Source organism: Columba livia, chromosome 2 (assembly GCF_036013475.1).
Source record: "Columba livia isolate bColLiv1 breed racing homer chromosome 2, bColLiv1.pat.W.v2, whole genome shotgun sequence".
Taxonomy (NCBI): Eukaryota; Metazoa; Chordata; class Aves; order Columbiformes; family Columbidae; genus Columba; species Columba livia.
Window position 1 is genome coordinate 145,414,768 of NC_088603.1, and position 26,683 is coordinate 145,441,450.

The 26,683-nt window shown below is 35.1% G+C and overlaps 1 protein-coding gene across 6 annotated transcripts in view; it reads right to left on the minus strand.

The window, feature by feature from the left end:
• The window catches only part of CSMD3 (CUB and Sushi multiple domains 3), a 631,749-nt gene that overhangs the window by 252,003 nt on the left and 353,063 nt on the right, over nt 1–26,683 (minus strand). For all 6 annotated transcript variants that reach the window (XM_065054280.1, XM_065054281.1, XM_065054284.1 and 3 more), the window contains 4 exons: nt 20,656–20,838; nt 19,220–19,546; nt 12,392–12,586; nt 3,338–3,476 (listed from right to left, as the gene is read on the minus strand). In XM_065054280.1, coding sequence (XP_064910352.1) covers nt 3,338–3,476; nt 12,392–12,586; nt 19,220–19,546; nt 20,656–20,838 — 844 coding nt within the window. The remainder of the gene's footprint in view (nt 1–3,337; nt 3,477–12,391; nt 12,587–19,219; nt 19,547–20,655; nt 20,839–26,683) is intronic.

Below are 26,683 nucleotides of genomic sequence, written 5' to 3' on the forward strand. Positions count from 1 at the left end.
GATGCTAATATCATTTTTTTCTTGAATACTTTTCCTCTTGATGATCAACTTATCTGATATATTTACATATCATCTGGTTATTCCCTGTTGTCAGAAACCAGTAGGGATTTATTGAAAATGGAATAAAAAATACTTTGTCCTCATGTAAGAACACACTGATGTTCTTTCCTGTTTAACCGGTCACTACTCTTTAACCTACATGGCTTCATTACTGTGTGAAGTCTCTTCTTACAGTGGACTCACAAAAACTTATTCAAGCAGATAGGAGTGAAACAAACTTTTACACAGGAGGTGACACATACTTTTTAATCTTATTTGAAGAAATAAAGCTTGCATCTAAGGATGCATCTAAGTTTCTAGGACACACCTTATCGACTCAATGAAGTGTCAGGATATCAGTATTCACATTAGTATATATACATATTGTATGCTCATTAGTCAAATGTGGTTAGTACTCCAATCACTAGTTTGCTGATTAACATCCGCAACATTTAAATACTCATAATTATGCTTTGCAATAAACAATTCATTAAATGAAGAATGGCACTCACATTTCTTACTTCTATCATTTCAATTCAGTCTAAAAAGCTACTGACTTATAACAAAAATCCAACAGTTTATCTATCATAGCTATGCCTCTACAAAAGGAGTAAACTATTTTGAGCACACATGCATAATCATAAAACAGGATATAAAATGTTATTATGAAACCTCAAAATTTCATAGTCATTATTATAAGCTTTGTCTGTAAATCTCTTTCCATGGCATAGGAAAACTTTAGCATATAGTTGTAGAATGCAGCACCTCACACATATGCAATGTCATAAGACAGAAGCCATAGGAAGAGAAGAAGATGGGAGATTAAAAGGAAATAAACCACTGAGCAAATGATAAATTATGTAATGTTAATATGTCACTCTGGAGGAAATCTGCATTACTAGTAACTATTCCCTTCCTCTTAGAAAATCCAAAAAAGAAAGGATGCAAAGATCTTACAATTGTACTATAAATGTTCTACCTTGATTGAGAAACTGAAAAAAGGAATATTTCGAACCGCTAAAGATACTGTGGAAGTTTTAGTGTTTGCACTAAGAAAAGCTAGAAAAAGTATTTGTCTTTCTTTTTCAGGACAAAGGTGAAATGTAAAGAACTGGACAAAATATTTGTTTGTTTGTTTCTTTTTAATGAAATGGGAAATACATTTGGCTGTAGTTTTAAATGTGCATATTTCAACAAAATTAATCTTCTGTCCTAAGTCTAGCTGAAGATTTGCAAGCAAAAGGAGCAGAGCAAGGACATTCAAACCAGAATGAGTCTTTAAAAATAATGTTATAGATGAATGTAAGTCTCTGAATGTAAGTTTTAAATACGTGAAAAATAATAGTCTAAGTAAATTAACATTAGTAGTTTACTAAATTATTTCTTCCAGTGTACTTTGAAGATTTATTTCATTATTTGTTTTATGTAATAACTTTTTTATTTACATCCAAACATGTAATTACATATCTGAATGCATTTCTGTGAACACATATAGATTTATTTTTACACGTACTCCTGCACAGAAAGACATAAACATACAAACACCTATATGTAAGTAGGGGCTCTCTAGATTCATCTTTCTGCATCTGAGCAGTGTGTATATAAGTCCAATTTATAGCAAATGACAAGAGTGTCCAGTAAGAGCAGCAATGGAAAAAGAAATGTCATAATGTCATGATAAGATTAAGTTATAAAGAGGACAGGAGATCTCTCTGTGATCTGAAGACACCACATCTTGTTCTTATTGCTCTTACCTACAAGACTAACAGAGGTTGTGCAATTGTATAACAAGGTGTTAATGCGTTACAAGCAAAAAGTGTACACAAGAGACTGTCAGATATAATGAAATTCAGGTGAAATTCTGGCTGACATAGAATTTTGCAAATACAAAGGAAAAGGCTTTTCAATTTGAAATGACTGTCCACAACAAATATGAAGTTGAAAATGAAATGCTGAATTAAAAATAAGTTATATGAAATTATATTTTTATTTTTCAAAAACATGAGTTAATGAAAGTTCCAAAATTTTCATTTTACAATGAAAGACAATGAGGAAAATCAATAATTTTATTTTAATTTTGAACTAATATGAGTTTGATTAACTTCTACAAGAGGGATTTATTCACTGTTCTTTTATATTTTAATTAGCAAAAATTTGGTAAATCTTCATTTTAAGGTGATGTACAGCATTAATGATTTTAGAATACTAGCTTTCATTTGATGTTAAGGCTTGGAAATACCTTCAAAGTGTCCATATTACCGTTCTCTGATGGTACTTAATGTCATGTGAGCTCTTTACTATAGTGTAAACTATAGTACTAGAAAAAATTTTTAAACAATCTCATCATAATGAGAAATTTTGCTAAGAGAAGGTGGTAATTTTCATACCATGCTAAAAATGACTCTTCAATTGCATTAAAGTGAAATTATGTCTTCTCTTTTAAGTTGAGTTGACCAGTAGTTAAAATACTTTGCACGAATAATAAGCAAGAAGTACTTGGATGATATTTGTGTGCTATAATTTTGATTATCAAAGGTCCTTTTTTCCTGGATCATCATCTAACTTCATTAATATCTACCATTAAGAAGAATCTAAAACATCCTTGAAAATAGGTAGAATGAGGCATTTTTTTTAATTATATTTTCTATTTTGCTTTCTCATAAAAAGCCTAAATGAAATGCCCGTGTCTTTCTAACATGAAAAATATAAGATCGTCAGCACATTTTGATCCTTGGAATAAAGAAGGAACTTAAGTAACAGGCAATAATGTAGGAAAAATGGAATGTTGGAGTAATTTGGGGAAATTAGAACTCCATCCTGAGAGCGCAGAGTCTTTTCACAGAAACAAATCAGACGATTTGGTAATTAAATATTCACAATGGATTAAAATATGAAAACTTAATTAAATGCATTCATAACTGATTCAGATTTTCAGAGCTGAAGATTTCATAGGTCTGAGAGAAAATAATATTTTGTAAGTACAGTTCATCATAACAATATGGTTATGAGCAAAGGAAACATGTTAATCTTTAAAAACAGACACAATTTTTAACTGGGCTAGACAGGCTAAAATATATGCAAGAGGGTAGGGATTTCAAAAGCTTGTCAGTGCATCAAAGTAGAAATTACACTGAAAATAAAATTTATGCTCTGAAGGCACTAAGGTATTTTCAAAAATCTTACTTGACAATACAATTCCTTGATTTTAGGCATAGTGCAAATTAATGTTGTAACAGAGCATAAACTCCTTCTGGGTAAAAACTGGAAGATATTAAATAAGAAAAACATTAGCCAAGACCTTTCAAATGTAATTTTGATAGAGTGTCCTGGTTCAGCTTCTATCACCCACTCACAATTCAGGGAATCTTTATAATACCCTGGCCAGCCTGGAGAGAGGATTACTCCACTGGGAGATGAAAAATGCCCACCACATGGAGCTAAAAATGAAACAAAGACAATGGTATATGTAATTAATAATTATCACTTTCAACATAGGACATCTATACCGAACAAATTTTAAAAATTCAGTTGCAAGAAGATGTAACAAAGCTTTGAAACTTACAGACTTCTGTAGGGCTCACAATTAGACAGAGACAACTGAATTAAAACCTCAATAAGATAAAATAAACTGTTCAATAGTGCATGACAAAGCTTTTTATACTGTATTCTTACAGGCAAAATCTATTTTCCTGTAACAAAGGACATACAACAAAATATAGTGTTTATAAATTGCCATTAATTCTGCTTTCATTTGTGAGCAGAGAGATTTGAAAATCTTGCAAATGTTTCAGGTGAGTATCAAGCTAGATACTAGTGAATTAATATTCTAGCTTTGACATGGATCCACTGTCAGACCACATGCATTTTTCTTGTCCTGTTGGCAATTCAAATTCCTCATTCATGAAAAAGACATACTTACCATCTGCAGGAGATTAGTTGACACTTTTGAAGCTTTTGGCAAATAGATATGTATTAAACACTGTAATATGTACATCAGCAACCAAAAATACTAGAAATAACTAGAAATAACTTCAGAGATAGTGAGTAAATAGAAGCTAGGAAAACTGTATTAGGACATAACTGAAACCAAAGTTGTTGGTAATCATATTTAAAGTTTTTCAATGGCTTAATGACACATTAATTACAAGTAGGTATTACAAAGATGAAGAACATTTATTTGATAAGAATTCTTCTAAAATATTTGAAGAGAATCTGTGACAGAGGGAAGTTTCCATTAGCTGATTAGTGTCAAGAAAGTCATAGGGCAGAAGTGAAAATCTCAGTACTAATACTCACATTTGACTGATGCTGATTTTAACTATGAACAGTGGTAGTCTATCCCAAAGATGGTATAATCTCACAGGTGCAAAGAATAAGAACAGTAAAACTAATATTGCTGAGGGACAGATTTTTTTAGGTTTAAGTCTTGCAGAATTCTGTGCAGGTTTCTAATTCCATGCATGAAATTAAAACATGTGCATGTAAAGTCAAGCACTTGTCTCATCAGTCTTTTGTGAGATCATCAGTGGTATGGGTGGGTGAGGAAAAGAACATGGGAATGCTTGGAATGTTTTTGTTTATTTGTTTTCAAAAGGAGATTGATATTCCCTGAATAGAGAAGTTAATTCACAGAACTATCTTGAATTCTATACATCTAAGAAATACAGTAGCTCTGTAACTAGAAGTATTAACATATTTAAAACGGGTAACAAATCTTAGTGTTTTTCCAGCAATTTAAAATATCTAGGACAACTTATAAATTCAATGCATATTCAGTGCAGTAAATTGAATATATATTTTTCAGCACAAGTCAAAGCATCTGCAAAAGACCATGTCTGTGTATTTTTCTATATGCCTATTACGCATACACTTGAATACAGTAGACCTACCTATATCGACTAATACAAAAACCAGTCCAGACGAGACAAGACAGAAAAGCAACTGGTATTTGAATGTATTTTACTCTAGAATAATAAGATGTATTTTCCCTGAGCTACAATGTTACATATCAAATAACTAACTTCAGTTACTTATCCCTGAGACAAAATAATTTGTAAAATTTGACTCTAAACTTGACTCTAAACTAAACTTCACTCATTGAAGTGCTTGCAAAATGCTGTCCTTTAGGCAATCCAGCTACTTTAGTAAAAATTGTTACAAGTATAGTCATTTAGGAAGTTTGTTTGTTTGTTTTGTTTTTCCAGTTATTATTATTTTAACTAAAATGGGTTACCTCAAATATTAAGTAAAAAAAGTGAGTTAGGAGTAATACTACAAAAAAGTTTTTTCACAGTTGCTCTGAGTTTTGTGAGAGAGCATTACTTGTGACTTTATGAAAAGACCTTATCAATATTTCTTTGAAGAAAACACAAAGTTGATAAGGACCTGATAAGGTGTTGCAACCTATTGTAAGGAAAAAGAAAGCTAAGGAAAGCATAGTAATATGAGTTGATTTTCACGAGACTACTATAATAGCATAAACATGTAAAGCCTTAAGTAGCATACTGGATTAGAATTTAGAACCTGTGAAATGTAAACCATATATTATTTGTTTTTTTTCTACAACAAATATGTTTTCAATGATGGTCAACACAGCAGCATTTAAAAGACAAAAGCATTATGTACAGCATGATTTTAAACTGGTGACTGTAGTCTCAAATGATGAGCAGTCTACAATTTCTTTATATTCAGCAATTGCTGACTGGTTTATGGAAAATGAAATCTGCAGAATGTAATAGCTATTCAGTTCTAACTTTACATTAAAACTATTTTTTTCTGTCACAAAATCTTTTTTTTTTATTTATTTTTTGATTGGACTATTCCTTGCCCTATATGGGGCATACATACATTTCAGTGCTTTACACAAGCAGGCAGAAACAAAATTCATTGCTTCTCCAAAATATCAGCCATGAAGAAGTAGTTAGCATATTCTGTGGACAGTGCTAAATCATACAAAAACTGAACCACTTACACCACGCTCTTTTCCACAACTATGGTGTAGTACAGATGTGCACTGATGCAACCTTGATGAGAATAAATATTTTATTTGTCAAAGACTTCTCAAGAGCACAGCATCAAACACTGGATATCCCTTACTCTAGATGAAGTTCAGATAGAACTAGCCAGTTTTCTTGTGTTATATAAATAAGAATTCAACTAGCTGGATAAGTGGATTCTGCAGTTTAGGTTTAGGAAGGTTACTGAGGTATGGTCTTATATCTCACTAGATCTCACTGAAGAGATGGTTTTCAGGGGACTTCAGTTGACTTCAGTTCCAATTCCAGGGACATATCAATTCCACTCCTGGAGTGAGGGCACTGTATTCTGGAGATCGGAACTTTTAAACAGTACTGAGGTTTAAAGAGCATCAATGAGCAGATTTCTAAGATGCACACTGCAATAGCAAGTGTTAGAATTGGGTGCCTTTGGGCTAAATGAAGAGATAACAGGATACCTTAATTGTCTCTTGTACATTACATGGGCATGTGCCAAGAGTGAGATTTGTTCATCTGCACGAATAATTAGAGAAGAACATAAACTTGAGTGTATAAATATATAAACTTTATCATAAACAATAATCAAGTAGGCCACCTGGTAACTTACAGACACTTAGGAAAATACAATTTCCTCTGGTAGAAGTATGCTTAAATACTTTGTATTTTCTGATGAATATTGGTGTAAATACATTAGCCTATAGAACTATCAATGCATGACAGAGTTATTGTTATCATGAGCTTCTTTGCCTAATTGCTAATTAAGGATTTGATTCAGCCCAAATTAGATTTGGCAAGCTTCTCGGGATCTGAACCCTCGGGGACTAAATAAATTTTCTAAAGGAAAATCTTACAGACCTGCTTTTTATTTTATTTTTTTTTAATATGTATATATTTTTATGAGACTTTTCTAAACAAATTCACCAGACATCCCTGGATTTCCTCAAGCCTTAAAGTTCATACACAGTTGACATAATCAAGCCGGAAATTTTCGCCTGAATTTCATTTTCCAAACTGAAGGATGAGCTTGCTTTGTTTCTTTGCCAGGCTCACTAAACACATATGCATATTTATTTACATAATAGGAATCTATATGTAGACAAAAAGTTTTATTTTTGCTTAAGATTTCCTTTTATTGTTAAATTAAAGCATCTTATTAAAGCACTCAAAGTGAGTATGAAACAACTACTTCTCATTTATTTCTAAACACAAGCAAACCTTTTGTCCTGTTACCAAAACACTTCAATATTCACTTCCAAAGTGAATATCCGAAGATATGTCAGGAGACCTGCAGATGATAAAAGATGAATGGATTAAAACCAGTCTTGCAGAGAAGGACTTGGGTATATTGGTGGATGGAAAACTGGAGATGACCTGGGAACGCATGCTTGCAACCCAGAAATCCAACTGTATCCTGAGCTGTGCAAAAAGAAGCAAGGCCAGTAGATCAGGGGAGGTGATTTTTCCCCTTTTCTCTGCTCTTGTGAGAGCTCACCTGGAGTAATGCATTCAGATACCAGGTACCCACCACAAGAAGGATATGGACCTGTTAGAACAGGTTAGAAGTGCCACAAAAATGATCAAAGGCTTGGAGCTGAAACACCTCTCCTGTGAAGAAAAGCTGAGAGTTGGAGTTTTTCAGCCTAGAGAAAACCAAGCTCTGCAGAGACCTGATTGTGGTCTTTCATTATTTAAAATGAGCTTACATGGAAAATGGAGAGTGACTTTATCAAGGCCTGTAGTGACAGGACAAGAGATAATAGGTTTTAACTAAAAGAGTGTAGATTTACATCGGATGCAGAGAAGACATTTCTTAGGATGAAGGTGGTAAGACACTGGAATAGGTTGCCTAGAGAAGTTGTTGATCACTTGAATTGTTCAAAGTAAGGTCGGACAGAGCTTTGAGGATCCTGATTTAGTGGAAGATGCCCCTGGCCGTGGCAGGGGGGTTGGACTAGATAATCTTTAAGGGTCCCTTCCAACACAAACCATTCTATGATTCTATGAGGACATAACATTGCTGCTGTGAAGACAGAATCTCAGCTCTCTCAGCCTTTCCTCATAGCAAAGATGCTCCAATCCCTTAATAATTTTTGATGTTCTTTCCTGTATGCCCCTATCTGTCTCACACCAAGAAGCCCAGGACTGGATAGAAACTCCAGGTGTAGCCTCACCAGTAGTCAGGTTAGAGGGGAAAGATCACCTCCCTCAATCTGCTTGCAATACTTTGCCTTACGCATCCCAGTATACCATTAGTATTCTTTGCTGCAAGGGCACAAATTTTAACTTGGTGTCCACCAGGACCTCCAAGGCCTTTTCTGCAAAACTGCTTTCCAGCTCGGTGGCCCCTAGCATATATTGGTGCATGTTCCTCCCCAGATGCAGGACTTCCTTCGCACTTCCCCTTGTTGAACTTCATGAGGTTCCTAGTAGCCCATTTCTCCAGCCTGTAGAGTTCCCTCTTGGATGGCAGCACAACCCTTTGGCATATCCACCATTCCTCCTGTTTTGGTGTTGTGGCAAACTTGCTGAGAGTACACTCTGTCCCATCACAAATATAACTATGTAATTAATTATCAGAAAACACTCTTTTTTTTTGCTTACTAGTATCATGTAAGTATCCATTTAGACAGAGAGAAGAAGTATCTTACTTTGCAGGAAGAGAAAGCTGCACCATAAAGCTTCATAATACCATTGTTCCAGTGGACCTTATGCATACGAGGCTACACAATGAAAATAAATGAGCCACACTGTGTATCATAAAGAAGCTGGAAAGGTCTTATTGTACTATTAGAAGTATGTGTCTCTATTAAAAATGGTGTAAAATATACAGCATTTTTCCCCAAACACATGGCTATTTCTTAAATTTCTGGGTTTTTTTTGTCACCTAATACCTCTGCAAAACATTTTGGTTGCTCATTTTGACAAACCAGTGTAGTACACACAATTGTCTATATTATTCTGGACTGCTTCATTACAAATATAGATTAATTTTGCCCTGGTTGAAACACCTCCAAATTGAAGATCATGAATTATCATATATTTGCTAGATCTTAATTTTTCTCAGAAGGTTACCAAACTCCTGTGTTAAAATGACAAACTATTGTAAAGAGCTATTTTATATTTTTAAGGACATAATAGTCCATATGTCTCCTACTGTGTTGGGGAAAAAAAAAAAAAAAAAAGGTTTCTAAAAGCTATATAAAATTCACAATTCAATATATTGCAAACATTTCTAAATATCCAGCTTTAGAATTTTTTTTCCAGCAATGCTCTTTTTAAAACGTTTCTCATCTTTTATCTTAAAATACCTTTGTCATATTAATTTCAGCAAACAGCACCAGTCAAACAATAAGTTATTTAAACTTATAGTCACCTCAGCAACCAGAAGGCTATATCTACTGCATTCATCATCTCTACACTTTATTGTGTCTAACCACTTACACATATTCATAATGCATATGGGGCCTACAAACTACAAAGTACATCAACAAGAATAGGAATACCAGATGGTTTTATTCTGAGCCAGTCTACTACCATACTTGGAAAACGGTATTTCTGAACTTGTATAAAGCTCCATTTCCCCACAAAATTTACATGAAACTCTCAAAGATTATCTTTGAAATGGAAAAAGTAACTCTTACAACAATGCTCATATGGATACTGTATTAAAAATCATGCCAATGACAAGATTGCCTAAATTAAAAATAATTTAGCTTTGTATTTGGGATCTGAAAATAATAGAGTGTTTTGCTGTTGTGGTTTTGTTTGTTTGTTTTTCCAAAGAAAATCTTTCTTACTCTTCCCCTGATAATGGTTCTTCCTGATGCCTGCAGTGCCATATTTAGTAGAATTTTTTATTTTATGCTTACCACCACCTACTGATTTCCCAGACCCAGGAGTCCTCCTTTTCTGAACAGCTGGGTTATGTGGCTTATCTTAAAGAGCCTTGTTTTTAGAAAATAAAACTCTCCAGTCATCTTGCCAAAGGATTGTTTTCCTGACCTTTTTTACATTGATTTTCAGTCTCTGTTCTTTCTTTTAGTTCTGTTTGATAGATGCCTGGCAGATTCATATCCACTGCTAATGTGTTAAAAACAAAAGACTAGAAATATAACATAACTAGAGGCTTTCATCAACCAGAATCTCTTTGTCAAACACAGGTCTATGCTGAATACTGAAAGTTAATCTAAGCCTGATCTCACAAAGTTATTTCTATTTATTTCTTTCTACAGTAAGGTTCAGGGGTTGAGGCAGGAAATTTCTGTATGGGAGTATGAAGAAAGCTTTGAGGATGACAGGCTATTCACTGAGTATCTTGTAGATTCATAGTTTTAGACACTTTTTTCAAGATCTTATCACTCACGCTACAGAACAGTAGGATATTAAGCATTACAGGAGTCAAGCAGGAAAGTGAAGGTTAGAGCTGCATCACAGGTACAACAGCATACCTTTAGAAGAGATTATTGGGAAATCCTCCATATAACCTTCACACAGGAAGGCTGAAAGGCACAAGGGCGGGAATCCCAAACTCAAAACACTAAAGCAGGGCTGTTCCGCTAGAGAAGCCAAGGATGATCACACACACACACACACACACACACACACACACACACACAGAGTTAGTGCCCTCACTGACAGAGCATCATCCAACTCTTGAACAGGACTGGATTGCTGACAGGAAAAGGGTCTAGTGACAGCCAAGTGACCACCAGATGAATGCAATTTGATGGGTTAGGTCTGAGATCAAACCAGGAAGCCCTGTTGACATCAGCAGAGAATAGGGCTGTAGACCAGCACTCTTGTGGCATTGCTGGAGCAGGGACCAACAGCCCCAGGCTGAGTGGAAACAGGATCCTGGACATTGGGAGGGCTCGGAGGAAGCCCCAGCAGAGGCTGACCAGGATTGGTCTGAAAAACAAGTATGCTGACCCTCTCCATCTGCACCATGTTTATTGTTAAATAATTCTCTCCTAAAAATTGAAATAGTCAACATTTCTGCAGTGGAAGGAAAACTCCACAGCAGCCACTTTTAGTGTCTCCTAGTCCATATGTGGAGTTCATGCCTTTACCTTGAAAGATATGACAATGAAATTATGAGTTATTTGTCGGGCAAGAAAACTTCACCTTACATGAAATGACTATGTGTTATAGACAAATGTGTACAGTCAATAAAAATTCTGAACAGACAAAATTACATTATTAGCTTAAAAATATTTTTACTTGTCTTCAAATTTATCTGAAATTTAAAAAATATAGTTCATTTTACAGCTGATAAATACACCTAATTAAAATATAACAGTGTTCCAAACTCTAGGATTCCAATAAAGGTCCCATTTAGAGTCTCAGACCACCTATGGATCAGTTGATCTTGTGTATGGACAGATATTTTAAAATATTCCCATTAATTTGAGATTTTTAAAGCAACCTTGAAAATGTAACCTGCAAAGAGAACAACGTCTTCATTCTAATCTAATATTGCATCAGCAAACATAATCGATCACTCAAATGACTTTAGATTGTTTGTCAGTCTCAAGTAGGAAGTCAATAGCTGTACTTTGAAGAAACCTCCTATGTGAATCTGGGTGAAAATAAAATAAAAATACAAATGAAACAAACAAAAATCAACCACCCAGTTTTCTTGACTGCTTAAGAACTTTGAGTGACAACGTCAACAAGAAGTTTAAATATCAAAGTTGAAGAAGGGAAACCTTCAATATACTAAATAGACCATCATACCTATATACTAAAATAAGATTCAGTGAAAACAAGAGTATTTTCTTATTTTTTTCTCCCCTAATGTCTGTGTCTCCTAGGTATTAACAAGGTCAATAATTATACTGATTGGGCTGGAAATAAAAAATGCAGAGATTAATATTATTGGTGAATTTCTAGCACTGACGCTCGCTGTTTTATACAGTTTCTCAAAGTGGACAAATACATGTTTAAAAAAAAAAAAGTAAGCCTTTCAAGCATAACATTTATTTGGAAAATTGTAGTTCCACCAGTGCCAAATGAGAACTATCTGAAAGTACGAGCAGCATGAACTATTCCTATTCCTTTCCTAATAAGTTTTTTAGATGAGCCTTCATTGTTACAGAGGTTTGCAGGGTTTGCATCATCGATGTTTATGCAGATATTTTTCTGTCTTTTTCTTCTGTCCTTATAACAGTTATGAGAAAAATTCACTCCTGCAGACAGGGTTATAATGAAAACTCATGCCTTACTGGACTCCTTTGCTAAGCACTAGGTTTTACAGGATCTTTGTGTTATCTGTTGGCAAATATCTGAACTTCAATTGGTGACAACTTAAAAGACATAACATCAGGTCTTGAATCAGAAAGAAATATTATACATACCTCCACACTTAGGAATAGGTCCACTCCACATTACTTTTCCATCCATTAGCATGCAAGTAATTGTTTCAGTTCCTTGTGTTTTAATAAATCCTTCCTCACATATAACAGATATTGAGCTCCCCAGCTGAAAGTTGTCACCAAAACGCCGAGCATTGATTGGCACTCCAGGATCAGGGCACTCGTTATGTCCAAATGCTTTTTTTTTTTTTTTTTTTAAAAAAAAAAAAAAAAAAAAAAAAAAGGAGAAATGGTAGAAATGGTATAACTCTTGCAGGTAAGATAACACTTTTAGGATTTTATTTTACTAGTAAGAACTAGTTATTTATACTATAAAGCAATAAGAAACAAAAGCCTGACCAACAGCAGAAAATGTAAACCAGTACAAAAAAACTTGCTTAAAGTATGATAAAGTTATACCAGCTTGAATCTTAGTTTGGACAGGTAGGCTCTGGCAGAATTCATTGTTGACTAACTTCCCCTTTCCAATACCTCATCCTGTCCAATGTTACAATGGGCTAGAAGCATCCATCAGAAGGGCAGGGCAAGCATTTATGATATAATAATTTTAGTCACCTGTTGTTAGAGGCTGTTATATTTCAATTCACCAACAGAACTATTCAAGCCATACTGACCTCAGCGTGTTTGATATTGCCATAGTCTGTGTTGTTTCCTTTATTGAGAACCAGTGAACAGCTACAAAAGGGGTCATGTTGGTGAAAGAAAGAAAACCCGAAACTTTAACTGTATTTTTATGTTTAAGGTCAAAGAAATATATATTGTGTACAAAAAAAATTGTTATTTCCCTGTATATATCTAGATATTATCACAAAAATAGTCCATGTCTTTTACTACAGAATATGCCTTACTCTGGGAGAACAAATAAGCTCGCCTTCCTACACAAACTGAGCAAAATCACATTTATAACATGATTGTTAAAAGATGTGTATTAATTACTTATTATATTTTGAAGTTTTATTTGTTAAGAAGAATACAGCACATATATCTTAGATTTATAAGAATGTTCACTTTTCAGTGAGAACAAGCACAACTACAAGCACAATATCCACCTTCCTCACATGTGATGACTGCAAATTATATCTTCATAATATATTTACATATGGAGACATCAGAGAGGACAATGCTCTAAAAAGATACATTCACAATATTTTTCTGCAGTTTTATTAATGTGTCTGATAGACAAAACCTATCCAAGGTCCTGCTCCAAATTTTTTTAAAAGTAATATTTCATTAACTTAGAAGAAAGATTTCTCAGATGTTGCATTACAAAAGTATTAAAAATCATAATAACAGACAAGAGAAAACATTGATTTACTAACATTCTGACTTAGAACATGTGACATATACTTGGAATGAAAATAGTGCTTTCATTGAATAGTTGTCTACTATTTGATGACAACATTATAAATGGTGCAATGCCATACTTCTTCATAGGGGTTACTAAAACTTTTCCTATACTTCATGCACAGTCATCGTTTTAAGCGAGTTGATTGCCTGTATTTCTTACTAGCTTCAGACAACACAGAGATAGATTTTCAAAGTGTTATCTGTAAATGCACATAAAAATTGACTCCAGGTATAGCTTGCTTGTCTATGTCACCAGTTCATTAAGGCTGCAAAATCAATTCATGGCTCTTTATTTCAGCTCAGGAACTGAGAGTTGTGGCTGCTGCTGCTGATCCTATGGAACAAATTGTACTGTATAGGTTGGCTATGGAAGGCCAGAGAATGAAAGACAGCTCTTCTCGACAACAGCAGTCACTCTCTTAGCCTAGCTTGGCTACAGTTACAATACTTGATGAGTAAAATTCAGTCTGCCTATACTTTTGAAAAGCAATACGGTAGAGATGTAATGTTATACACAAACCTTAAGTGAAAAGAAAAATAACATAATATTAACATTTTTACCCACCATCAATAAATCAAGAAACCATGGAAAAATCCCCTATGCAATATTACATGTAGAGAGGAGATTCAGTTTTCCTGGTATCCTGGTATCCTTTAAACAGTCATCATCTACCATGATTATACTGGTATTTTAAACAGTTTCTTTAAAAGAAAACAGGCAGCATAATCATAGCACAGGTTGATGATGAAGTACTTTCAGTTCTGATATTAACTCAGAAGGATGTCAAAACCTGCATTTTGGATAAAAAAATGTGAAAAGGAGGAACTGCAGAGCTCTCAAGAGATAGGAAGGCAGGAAAAAGCTGGACATAACTCCTCTGGTCTGAAGTCTGCTTTGAAAGGTCCTTGGAAACAGGGCCAGGAAATAGTGGTCCACTGGCAGGATTAATTGTTTTGGTAGATTGCCTATGAAGAGTTTTAGCTGCTAAGTCTAACAATAGCTTTGCAGTAAATGTAACCCTTTCAGAGGAAAATATCAGAGAAGAAACACAAGTTAAGAGAATATGAAATAATAAATAAATGCTTCATAAAAAAAAAAAAAAGTGAAATAAATATTATTTATGCAAATAACTGGTAGGTTACTCAGTACCATCACGTGTAAACTCATACTTGTGTGTAGTACCTAACAGTTTGAAGAATCCTATCCTGGGAAGTACTGAGACTAAAAAAGTCTAGCAGGAGGGAGTGGCATCAAAAATATGCTGTGATGGACATACTCTATCACAGCAATAAAACAGACTAAAGCAGTCTTTGCATATAAAAACAGCATCTGGGCTTGCCAATGTCTTGGCCTACTGAGTTGAAATTACTTGAGTAATTAGGCTGGTGTCAGAGGCCCACAGTTTGACCTTTGTCATGTTGCTATGTAGTTCATAGGGCTGTAAATTTTTTTGTTAAACAAAGCACAATTAAACAGTTGTAATGAAAAAGGCAACTAAATCAACTGGCAGAAACAGCAGATGTAAATTTATAGAAAAATATTTGCCCAGCACCTCCTACACACTAATCAATGAGCAATAGGTCAAAGCAGTCCACTAACTAGCAAAAATCAAACAATTTGGAAGATACTGGACTGAGAATAAATATCTGAAACTACATATGTTGCCATAACAAAAATAGTTTCTGAGAAATACTATTTAAAAATCAGATTATGTGCAAGCATTATTTTTCCCTATCCTATGCCTCAAAAACATTAATGAAGTTATTTGCATTTATAGCCCACACTCTTTTAAGAAAAGATTGATCATGTTGTACCTTTTCTGTGATATACTGTTCTACTCTTGAAGGGAGCAAAAAAGAGACTGTTAGATTTGAAAAATATAAGCTGGAGTGTTAGCAGAAAATGGATATTTTTAATAAACTTTAGGTTTATGAATGACAAGACAGAGTGAAAATCATGTTAATTCCTTTTTCCTTTTCTATCCTCTCTCTTGGCCTTTATTTATTATGGAAAGATTACTTGTGTAATTTATCAAATTGTATCCGTCTTTACTAAATAAAGATTAGACATTTTTTCTGGAGTTATTTTTGCTTTAGTAAGTAGATTTTAGCTACAATTTAACATACACATGAACACCTCCATTCTAGCTTAAATAGACCCATAAAGAGAAATAAATATATGAATGTGTGAAAACTGTTCAAATATAGATAACACTTCTTTAAAATCTTTATTTTCAGAGTGGGTTTCATGATACAATTGGCAAAAGTTAATGCATTTTTACTTCTTTATAAGAATTAAAATAGTACCATTTGGTACTATCAGTGCATACTTCAAGTGATAATTGAGAAATATCATAATCAGACTGCTACATGCTCAAGGAACTCTGCAAATTTTTAAGGGACAGGAATTTCCTTAGACAAGTGTATTTATGTGTCCTTGAAATATTAAACTTGGCATCTTGACAGTGCTTGAATAATTATTCTATTTCCAAACAAAAACTAAATATAAGAATTATTTCAAGTTAATAATCTGGAACTTCTATTTTTTTACTGTAAATACTACTTTAACTGACCTATTTTTAGTTCTAGTTCTGCAAAAGGGGATGACTTGAGAATATTCATTTACACACAGACCTAATTTTTATCCCAGAAGCCTGCCTTAGACCCTCCAATAACTTTTTTTCCTCGACATTAGATCTGACACCATTGAGCACACTAAAGTGTAACCTTAAAGAAGTAAACAGAACCCTTAAAAATGTTAAAACTATATGAAACAGAATAAAACATGGAGAAAATGTTACAACTTCTGTTAAGAAACATGGATTCAATATCTATTTTTTTAATAAATAATTTTATATTTCAGTAGTACTGAATAACCTCTGAATTTCCAATATTTAGTTACGGTACTAAGATACCTAACTAGAGGTCAAAGTTTAGTTTGCAATGATGACTAGGAGCTATAGAAACCAATAAGATGACACCACATTTTCTTCACACTTACAGTCTACAGTTGTGAGAAATGACCTGGGGATGAAACAGCTAAGATAGAATACTGGGAGCTGAAATATAAGACAATATCAGAAAAATAATGTTTACACAGTAGTCTGGTGTCAGCTTATCTCTTTTCTATTCAGACAGCAATGTTCAAGTTAAGTCTTAAGAAATGCTTCTCTCAAAGACTGACAATCTAAAAACAAAACAGAGAGGAAAAAAAAAATGATGGAGAGGTAAACTATGATTTTTGGTAGAGGGCCACAAGGGAACCTAGTCTTTGCAATACTATGAAAAAAAAATAATATTAATGATTAATATTCCTTGGAGAAAACTGTGAAGTCTGAGTCTCTCAATTACCAAGCTCACTTAACCTCATTTCCACTTTGTTTTAAATTATTTTTATGTTGCTTTGGTTGGTTGGTTGTTTTCCAACCCACCCCACCCTCCCTAGAGTAAAAGATCTTCAACAATGAAGACTTTTTTTTTTTTTTTTTTTTCCATGCAGCCAGGTATTCAACACACACTTCTGGAAAGGGGAAATGTGTGTATGCAGCTCTTCTTCAAATCGTGTGGTTGAAGATTCACTTACATTCCAAGCAAGCCTCTGGAATCACCATACTCTTAGGTGATAGGGAGAAAGACAGGAACAGGACCAGTTACTCCTGACATCAGACTTCTGGGAATATCAATATATCTATATTTTTTTGCCTATTTTGTGTACCTTTTGGCATTGAAAACTACTACCTCTATTATCACAAAGGAAAAAAAAAAAGAAGTCCAATTGTGTGAGGTGAGCCAGCTCCCGCTGGAGAATATGATGATCACCTCAAAAGCCACTCTCTTATCCCTACAACCCTCTACACATAGAAGCAAGCCTGATACTTCAGGCATTTTCTCTCCTTCCAAGTTCCTTTCAGCTCCCCTAAAGGAACAACCTGGCTAAGCCCAGTCCTACTCACTTCATTGCTGGGGTGGCAAGGTTTAATTTTGCATATGCTCCCAGGAAAGCATCATGCTGTATTTTGCAGTGTTATTCATGCTGTGGGTTTATATATTGCATCATTATGTCTGCCCAAAGTGGGAATATATCCTGCCTTGACTTTGGTGTGAGATAAATGCCAAATACAATAGCAATAAAACACGGGTAGTTCTTCACATGTCCTTCAGAAAAAACATAACAATTTTGCTAGCAAAAAGGTGAATAAGTGCTAATGGTATTTAGTACTGGAGAAGATATTTAATGCCACCTTTAATTATTATGCTGCCAGTAAATGTGGTGTCAAGTAGTAAATATGGAGCTATGCATGTTTTTGGTTAGTTTTTACATTTTCACCTCCCCCAGGACAGAAATGAAAAACACAGACAGTATTTCAATGGCAAACTCTCTGTTTCTGTGTAATAGATAAACAAAATTCAAAAGGTGACAGAAGATGCTGGCTTCCCTTCCAAAAGCTACAAATAAATATGTACAATTTAGGGCACTCAAGACAGAAGACAAACTACTATTACTTGCAGGTTTTCTGAATAGCAGTCTAGAAATTTCCTTCCCTGTGGCTGTTAGAGCTGTAACTTAAAATTGTATTAATCAGGATATAATTAATATGAACTTTCCTCTAGCCCATATACAAATTACAAGAGTAACTAACAACAGCTCGTACTTCTTTTAACATTGTAATGGTGTATCTAGGCACAACATACGCGCATATTAAATAAGCGTCTGAGCAATTTGATCACCAAAAAGACATAGACAGACAGATGTAGTTGCCCACAGAGGCATTCAAGCAGAAAAAAAATGCCAAACAAAAGACAAGGTAAGCACAAGAGACATCATCTTCCTGAATAGTCAAGAATAACTGGCAAGACGAAAAAACACAAGGTAAGTAGTACCAGGAGAACAGGAGACCTTCTTTTCTGGAAGCAGGAAAAACAGCTTAAAAAAACAGCTTAAAATTGTCAGCCATAAGGAAGGTAAAACAGAGAAAAAGAAGACAAGTCTATTATGGTTTTCTTTCTCTTACCAAAGTACTCCTGTGGCTGCCCATATTAGCAACAGTGACTGGAAACTAGCATGGACTGCAGCCATCAACTCCAGGGTATTACACACATTCACAGCTAAACTAACATATGAGTGTTCAAGAGTAAAAGTTTTGTACGTGTAATCATGGTGACTAATATTATGTAGAATTTAACCAGCAGCACAAAGTGTGCTGTTAGCAAACTTAGTAAAGTCCTGGTTTACAATTTGAAACTGGCCTGACTTGTCACTCCCATCACAATGATTTCTAATGTCATAAATGATAAGTATACACATATTTTCAGCCCTAACATTGTATTTGAAACACAATCTAAACACCTAAATTACGTATTTGTAGCTATATAGGATTTTTACATGCTTACATGTATCACCTAACCTGTAAGCTGAAAAGAAAACGCACACACATACATATGTATATAAATATTATTACTCACTGTTGTAAGTTATGTTAAATCCACGTCCTGACATTGAATGGTCAGCTTGAAATTCCAGACGCAAAATATGACCATTACTAGTAAGATGGGAAGGAACTTCAGCACCAGTAAATGTTCCTATTATGGGGGAATCTGGAGAGTCACCATCTTTAACTGCAAGGAAGTCAAACTGAGATTCCAAGTCAAAGTCATTAAAAGAGAGATGGATTCGGCTCCCAGGGTCTGAAATTATTGTCCAGATACAGTTTAAATTATTCCCATATCCCTCTGGATAATCAGGGGAAAGAACTGTTCCCATTGGTGCAGTAAAATTGGAAAGGCAAGGAACTGTCAAAAAAGAAAGAAATTAGGTAATAGAATAAAGCATTTTAATAAACATTTATTTTATCACTAGAGTTGTTATAAGAGATGCTCAGCTGAATAATTCAGTATTTGTTATGATCTATGAAGCCAGTAATAAAGTACTTTTTTTTTTTTTCTTGTCTTCTTACTAACTTCCCCTCAATAAAACTACCTCCTAAGCAGAGCCCATGAGTAATAAAGAACATCTTTGTTGCATTGGAAGTCCACAGTAGTCCTTACAATTTACCCATGTTCAACAATCTTTAATCACTTGGCACCACTTATTTTCTCCTTTAGGGAACTGTTTAGAAGCGCAGACCTCTCACTGAGCACATTAAAGAGGCAGAAAGTCAATAGCACCCTTATCATTTGCTGTTCACACAGAAGCACAAGAAATTAACTGGCCTCGAAGAGACAACAGAGGTTTTTTTTTTTTTTGTTATCAGGATAATATTTTATATTCAAGCATTCCAGTTAAGCCATATTTTATTGAGTTGCAGGGATGAAAGCAACAGATTGCACTCTCAATATATTTGATCTGTACTATTTCAGTGGAAAAATTAAGAAAGGTGTTGCCACAAATATATATAAAAAATATTTGGTTTTACTTATGTTGTGCAACATAACCAGAAGAGAGTTATAAATGTCTATGATCACTTAAGCGCTAAAAATGTTCATATATAACACATGGGGAAACAACGTAAATAATTTAAACTCTTGATTACAATTCAGCAACATCTAATCTAAGGAAATATATTAACTTATAAAAGTAGCTAGAAAAAGTGTATCATACACATAAAATCTTCAGAATGCTACAAAAAAGCCAATAATAAAACATTATATCAAATCACATAAATACAACTGCTTTAATAGTTACTAGTAAAATAAAAAAATGTTTTAGCAGTTCTAGAACCAGTCTTGGGCATAATTATTAGGCAAACCCACCATGAACAAAAGTAAATTCACCCTGTCAGTGGAATTAATTGCATTGTGCTAACTCTGCAATCAATCACACAAATTATTACACATAAGAAAAAGCTTCTTATAATGTTATGTATTAAAAAAATAATAATAAAAAAATATTTGGTACATACAAATACAGATTGGTATGTTTGCAGACCACTGGTTGTTTTCTTGGCAAATGATAGATTTCTCTCCAATTAATTCAAATCCAAACTGACACTCAAACCTTAAAACATCACGGTTAGAAAATCCATCCCCTTCTCTGATACCATACAAAGGTGTTCCAGGATCCCCACAGCTTTCCTTTTCAATTTCTGTTGAAATAAGTAAGGAATTTACTTATAGAAGAATAAAACAAACTCCCTGTGGGTACATGCTTACAACTAGAAAATAACTACAGATTATTATAAGAAAATTAAAATAATCTACATAACAGTTGCTGAAACACACCACTGAGTCTGATTCTATATTTTAGTTTCTGAAGGAGGAAACTCTCTATAAGTATCTTCAAAAAATCAGAGCTTTTTACGTTAATAGGGTACTTCAAATTACAAGGATATGAGGAAAACGATTCCTATTTTTTTTTTTTAATTTTGTAAAACTTTAGGCAATGATAATATCAACTAAAGTATCACTGTAGTATCTGAGTTCTTAAAATTAACAACAGAGACTGGCATCCCACTGTGTAAACACTGTCCATCTTCAAATTGAGCTTAAATTGATGAACAAATGACATGACCAAAAAAAAGGGAGTAGTGACAAAAAAATCACCCGAAGTCAAAAGGAGGCTATGCATAAATATGTATATAGACATACATATGCACATTTATATATACACATATTATGTACACACATGCAAAAATAACTTCTCTATACTTAACATTTTCCCTCAGTAAACTTAACTGCAAGGTACCTGAATGATTCTCTCCTGTTTCTACAATTGTTACAGCTATGATATTATCTCAAATTACATACTGTCCTGAACTTTCACTTGTAGATTCAAGCATGGAGGGATCTTCTAAAAAACATTTCTCACCCATATGTACTTCACAATGGCAGTTCAAGCTAGGATTATAAAATGGTTTGAGTTGCAAGGGACCTTAAAGATCACCTAGTTCCAACTCCCCTGCCATGGGCAGGGAGACCTTCCACTAGATCATGTTGCTCAAAGCCCTGTCCAACTTGACTTTGAACAACTCCAGGGATGGGCATACACAACTTTTTGGGGCAGCCTATTCCAGTATCTCACCATCTTCATAATGAAAATGTGTTCCTTATATCCAATGTAAATCTACCCTTTTTCAGTTTAAACCTGTTACCCCTTGTCCTATCATTGCACTCCCTAATAAAGAGTCCATTTCCTGTAGACCCCCTTTAGGTACTGGAAGGCATAGAAGACATAGAAGGAATAGAAGGCATAGAAGACCTTAGCATAAGGTCTCCCTGGAGCCTTCTCCAGGCTGAAAAACTCCAACTCTCTCAACCTGTCCCACAGGGGAGGTTCTCCAGCCCTCTGATCATCTTTGTGGCCCTCCTCTGGACCATCTTGAGCAGGTCCATGTCTTTCTTATGCTGTGAGCCCATGAGTTGAACACAGTACTCCAGGTAGCTTCTCATGAGAGTGGAGTAAAGTTGCAGAGTCACCTCCCTCAACCTGCTTGCCAGAGGTCTTCTGACATAGCCCAGGATGTTATTTGATTTCTAGGCTGCAAGCACACATTGCCAGCTCATATTCAGTCTTTCATCTACCAGTAGCCCAAGTCCTTTTTCCCAAGGCGGCTCTCAATCCACTTTTCAACCAATCATTATCCATGTTTGGGATTGCCCCAAGTCAGGTTTGGGACCTTCCAGTTGGCCTCATCGAAATTCTTGAGGGTCACACAGATGAAACTCTTAAGTGTGTCAAGGTCCCTGTGGATGGTACCCCTTTGCTCTAGAGTATCAGTCACACCACTCAGCTTCAGCCTCGTGTCATCAGCAAAATTCCTGAGAGTGCACTCAATAGCACTGTCCGTGTCTCTGGCAAAGATAATATTGGCCCCAGTATGGACCCCTGAGGGACACCAGCCTCCATCTGGACACTGAGCCATTGATCACGACTCTTTGAGTGCTACCATCAATCCAATTCTTTATCCACCAAGTATCCACCATCAAATCCATGTCTTTCCATTTTAGAGAGAAGGATGTTGTGTTTGACAGCATCAAATATTTTGCACAAGTCTGGGTTGACAACATCAGTTGCTCTTCCCTTATCCGCCAGTGCTGTAATCCCGTCACAGAAGGCCACCAAATTTTTCAGGTATGATTTGGCCATAGTGAAGCCATGTTGGCTGTCACCAATCTCTGTTCTCCATGTGCCTTAGCATAGTTGCCAGGAAGATCTGCTCCATGATCTTGCTTGGCACAGAGGTGAGACTGTCCAGCCTGTAGTTTCCCCATGTCTTCCTTTCTTTCCTTTTTAAAACTGAGGGTTATGTTTCCTCTTTTTCAGGCACTGGGAACTTCACCAGTCTGCCACAACTTTTCAAATATAATGGATAGTGGCTTAGCAACTTTATCTGCCAGTTCCCTCAGGACACTGGGATGCATCTTATCAGTTCCCATAGACTAGCGTTCATTCACATTCCCTAGAAGGTGTTTAAGCTGATTTCCTACACTGGGCAGTATTTCGTTCTCCCAGTCCCTTTCTTTTGATTCTGTGAGTTGGGTGGTGTGGTTAGGCCTCTTGCTGGTGAAGACCGAGGCAGAAACACTACTGAGTATGTCAGCCCTCTCTATGTCAGTTGTAGCCAAGTCTGCCATTTCATTCATCAGGGTCGATACAGTTTCTTTCATGTTCCTTCGTCCTCTTATGTACCTGAAGAAATCCTTGTTACTTTTCATGGAGGAGGTCTCTAGGACTTGTTCCTGCTCAAAACAGGCTCAGCTCTGCGGTTAGATCAGGTTACTTTATCCAGTTGGGCCTTGAAAACCTCCCAGGTTGGAGAATGTTCTCTGCAACCTGTAGCACTTTTTGGCTGTCTGCATGGAAAAAAGATTTTTGCTTATGTCCAGTCTGAGCTTCTCTTGCTCTAACTTATGTCCATTGTCCCACCATCCTTCTGTCATGTACCAGTGGGAAGAACCTGTTTCTGTCTTCTCAATAACCTCCATATAGCCACTGGCAGACTGATATTAGGCCCTACTTCTACAGGCTGAACAAGCCTAGTTCTCCCAGGCTGTCCTCACATGGCAAGTACTCCAGTCCCTGATCACTTTGGCAGCCCTCCACTGAACTCACTTCAGTTAATCAGTCTCTCAAAACTGGATGGACTATCTTAGATAGAATCTAAGGAGGGCCAAATAAGAGAGAACAATCACTTCCATCAATCTGTGCTCCATCAATCTGTCTATTAATCTAGCCCATAATGTTTCTGACCTTCCCTGCTGCCAAGGCATGCTGCTGGTTTACAATCAATTTGGTGTATGACAGTGCACCAAGACCTTTTCTGGAAAAGCACTCCCCAGCCTTTACTATGTATAGGAGTTGTTCATTCCCAGGTGCAGGATTTAGCACTTGACCTTGTTGAATTTCATGAAGTTCCTGCAGGCCCATTCCTCTGTTCTGTATAGGTCCCTCTGGACAGCAGCACTGTTCTTGAGCATATTTGACTGTTTCTCCCCATTTGATGTAATCACAAATGTCACAAGAATGCATTCCATAGCCTCTTCACAGCCAATGACAAAATGGAGTATCTCGAAGTAGACACCTGTGGTACTCTTCTTGTTCCTGACCTCCAGTACAGTATGATCCATTAAATGCTACCTTCTACCCTATTATCCAACCTGCTTGTGGGTTTTCTTGTTGTTTTTTGTTTGTGTTTTTATTTTGTCATTGTTTGTTTGTTTTTTTCACCTACTGGTTACCTCCTACAGTATTCTTACATCCAATTCAGGACATTATATTCACATATCCAATTCCAAATGAGTGGACAGAGTGAAAAGCCTTGATAAGGTTGAGGTAGGCAACATTCACTGCTCTCCACTTGTCCAGTGACCTAGTGATTTATTATAAAAGAGCTACCAGCTTGGTCAGGTGTGATTTACCCTTGATAAATTCATGCTAGCTGTTCCAAAACACTTTGTTCCTATGCCAGAAAGTGGCTTCCGAGAGGACTTGATCCATGTTTTCCCCAGAAATTGAAATAAAGATCAGCTTGCAGTTGCACAGGTCAAGATTGGGCTTTTGTTGAAGATCATGCAACTTTTTTCCAGTCTTTTGGGATCTCTCCTAAGCTCGACAAACTGTCAAAGATGATAGAAAGGGGCCTTGCAAGGAGATTCACTACCTCTCTCAGCACCTTTGGATGCAGTCCGTTATGTCTTAGAAAGTTCTAAAGGAAATGTTGTGTTCAAGATATAAAACTTAAGAATGCATTCTTAATCTACTAATACAGGAAATACGGTACATAGGTAATGGAAATTCAGTACAAAATGTTTTTTTTTCCCTTGTCTATCCCACCTGCCCCAAACTCCATCCATGAGAGATCATAACTATAAAAAGGACAGAAATATTAAAATTAATTTATCACATGCAATAATAATAGCAACAAAGATCCCTAAACCATAGTTGAAAAAATTCTCTTTAAAGGTCTTGCTGCCAAATCTTTACATTGTCACATTTGGTAGTTTGACTATGAGAAAAATTTAAAAAAAAAACAAAACACAAGTCTTTTGATTTTAACTCAGATAATATTTCTAGGGTCATATTGTCAGCAGCATACACGTCATTTCTCAAAGCTTTCATTTATTAGTGCTCTGAATAGAACTGAAATGTGACCAAAAAAAACCCCAGAAAAACAAACCTTCCCTTTCAACAAGGAAATGGAAATGAGTTGAAGATTATTTAAAGAAAGAATTCATAGTGAATTGAAAGCGTTTATTATTCTGTTTCATTAAATAAGAATCAAAACCAACAAAACTAAACCATCTAACAAAAAGCACAACAAATGTCAACATTTATTTTTATTAAAAAAAAATATAAATGTTCAAACAGTTGTGGGAAAATAAGAATATAATTCATAATTTAAGAAAAAAGATAAAAAAACAGGTTCAAACTCTCCCCCGACCACAGACCTCCAATAAAAGTTAAAGCTGTCCTGAATAAACAACATAAGATTTCCCAAAAAAAACATGAACTCATTCCTCTTGTCTTCAATGTTGATGAGACTTTTAGTGTCAAATCTACAGAAATACTCAGGTTTTAACTGCTAAAGAAATACAAAGTTTTCCTAGGCTGTCCTGATAGATTAATAATGTTCTAAGTGCCTAAGTCACCTCACATTTCATTTGAGAAAATAAATGTATTCTATAAACTGGTTCTCCAACAATTGATTGCATTAAGTAAACTAATGCCATTTTCTCAGAGAATGTGCAACAGTAAATGTACTTATTCCTACTTAAATTTATGCTCTTTTGGGCTATTATGCTGATGTAGCTGGGCCAATGATTTTCTCTAATTATTATTTGATCCTAAATACCAAGGGTCTCCATGCTTTTTGTCAAATTTAAAGAGATCTATAGCTGAGCAAAGCTGATACAGTGAGCTTGCTTTGCTTGTATTCTATCAGACATCCCTGTCAGGAAGACTTAAGGGAACTGATTCTGCATTCAGAAAATTCGTAGGCAGACTATAATTATTTATGGGAGTAGGCTGAAAAATAAAAATTAAAAAAATTACTATTTTCCTTTATCCTAACTGATTACTGTATTTGAGAGATTACATCCATAGACTTATATTTAATTTGCTTTCATAAATGGTATTATGTTAAACAAGATGTCACTTGAATGACAGTTTTAAATGAAAAAAAAAAAATCCTTAAACCCCATTCATATCCATTTACATTCATAGCAAATCTTTCTTTTATTACTTTAATCTTTTCTGTATGACTTGCTTACACCACTTTCATATTCTGTAAATTTCATGTCAGCATCCATTCATTTCTGAATTTGAAACAGAATATTTTTGTCATTACTTAGTTTTCCTTAGGAGCAGAAGTGCAAATAATTTTTAGATTTGTTTAGAGAATGTCCACTCACTTTCTTTGAAACAGATAAATAGTAAACAGATAAACAGCTCAAATAGTAATGCTATAATTAATTTTTTTTTTAAAACAAACA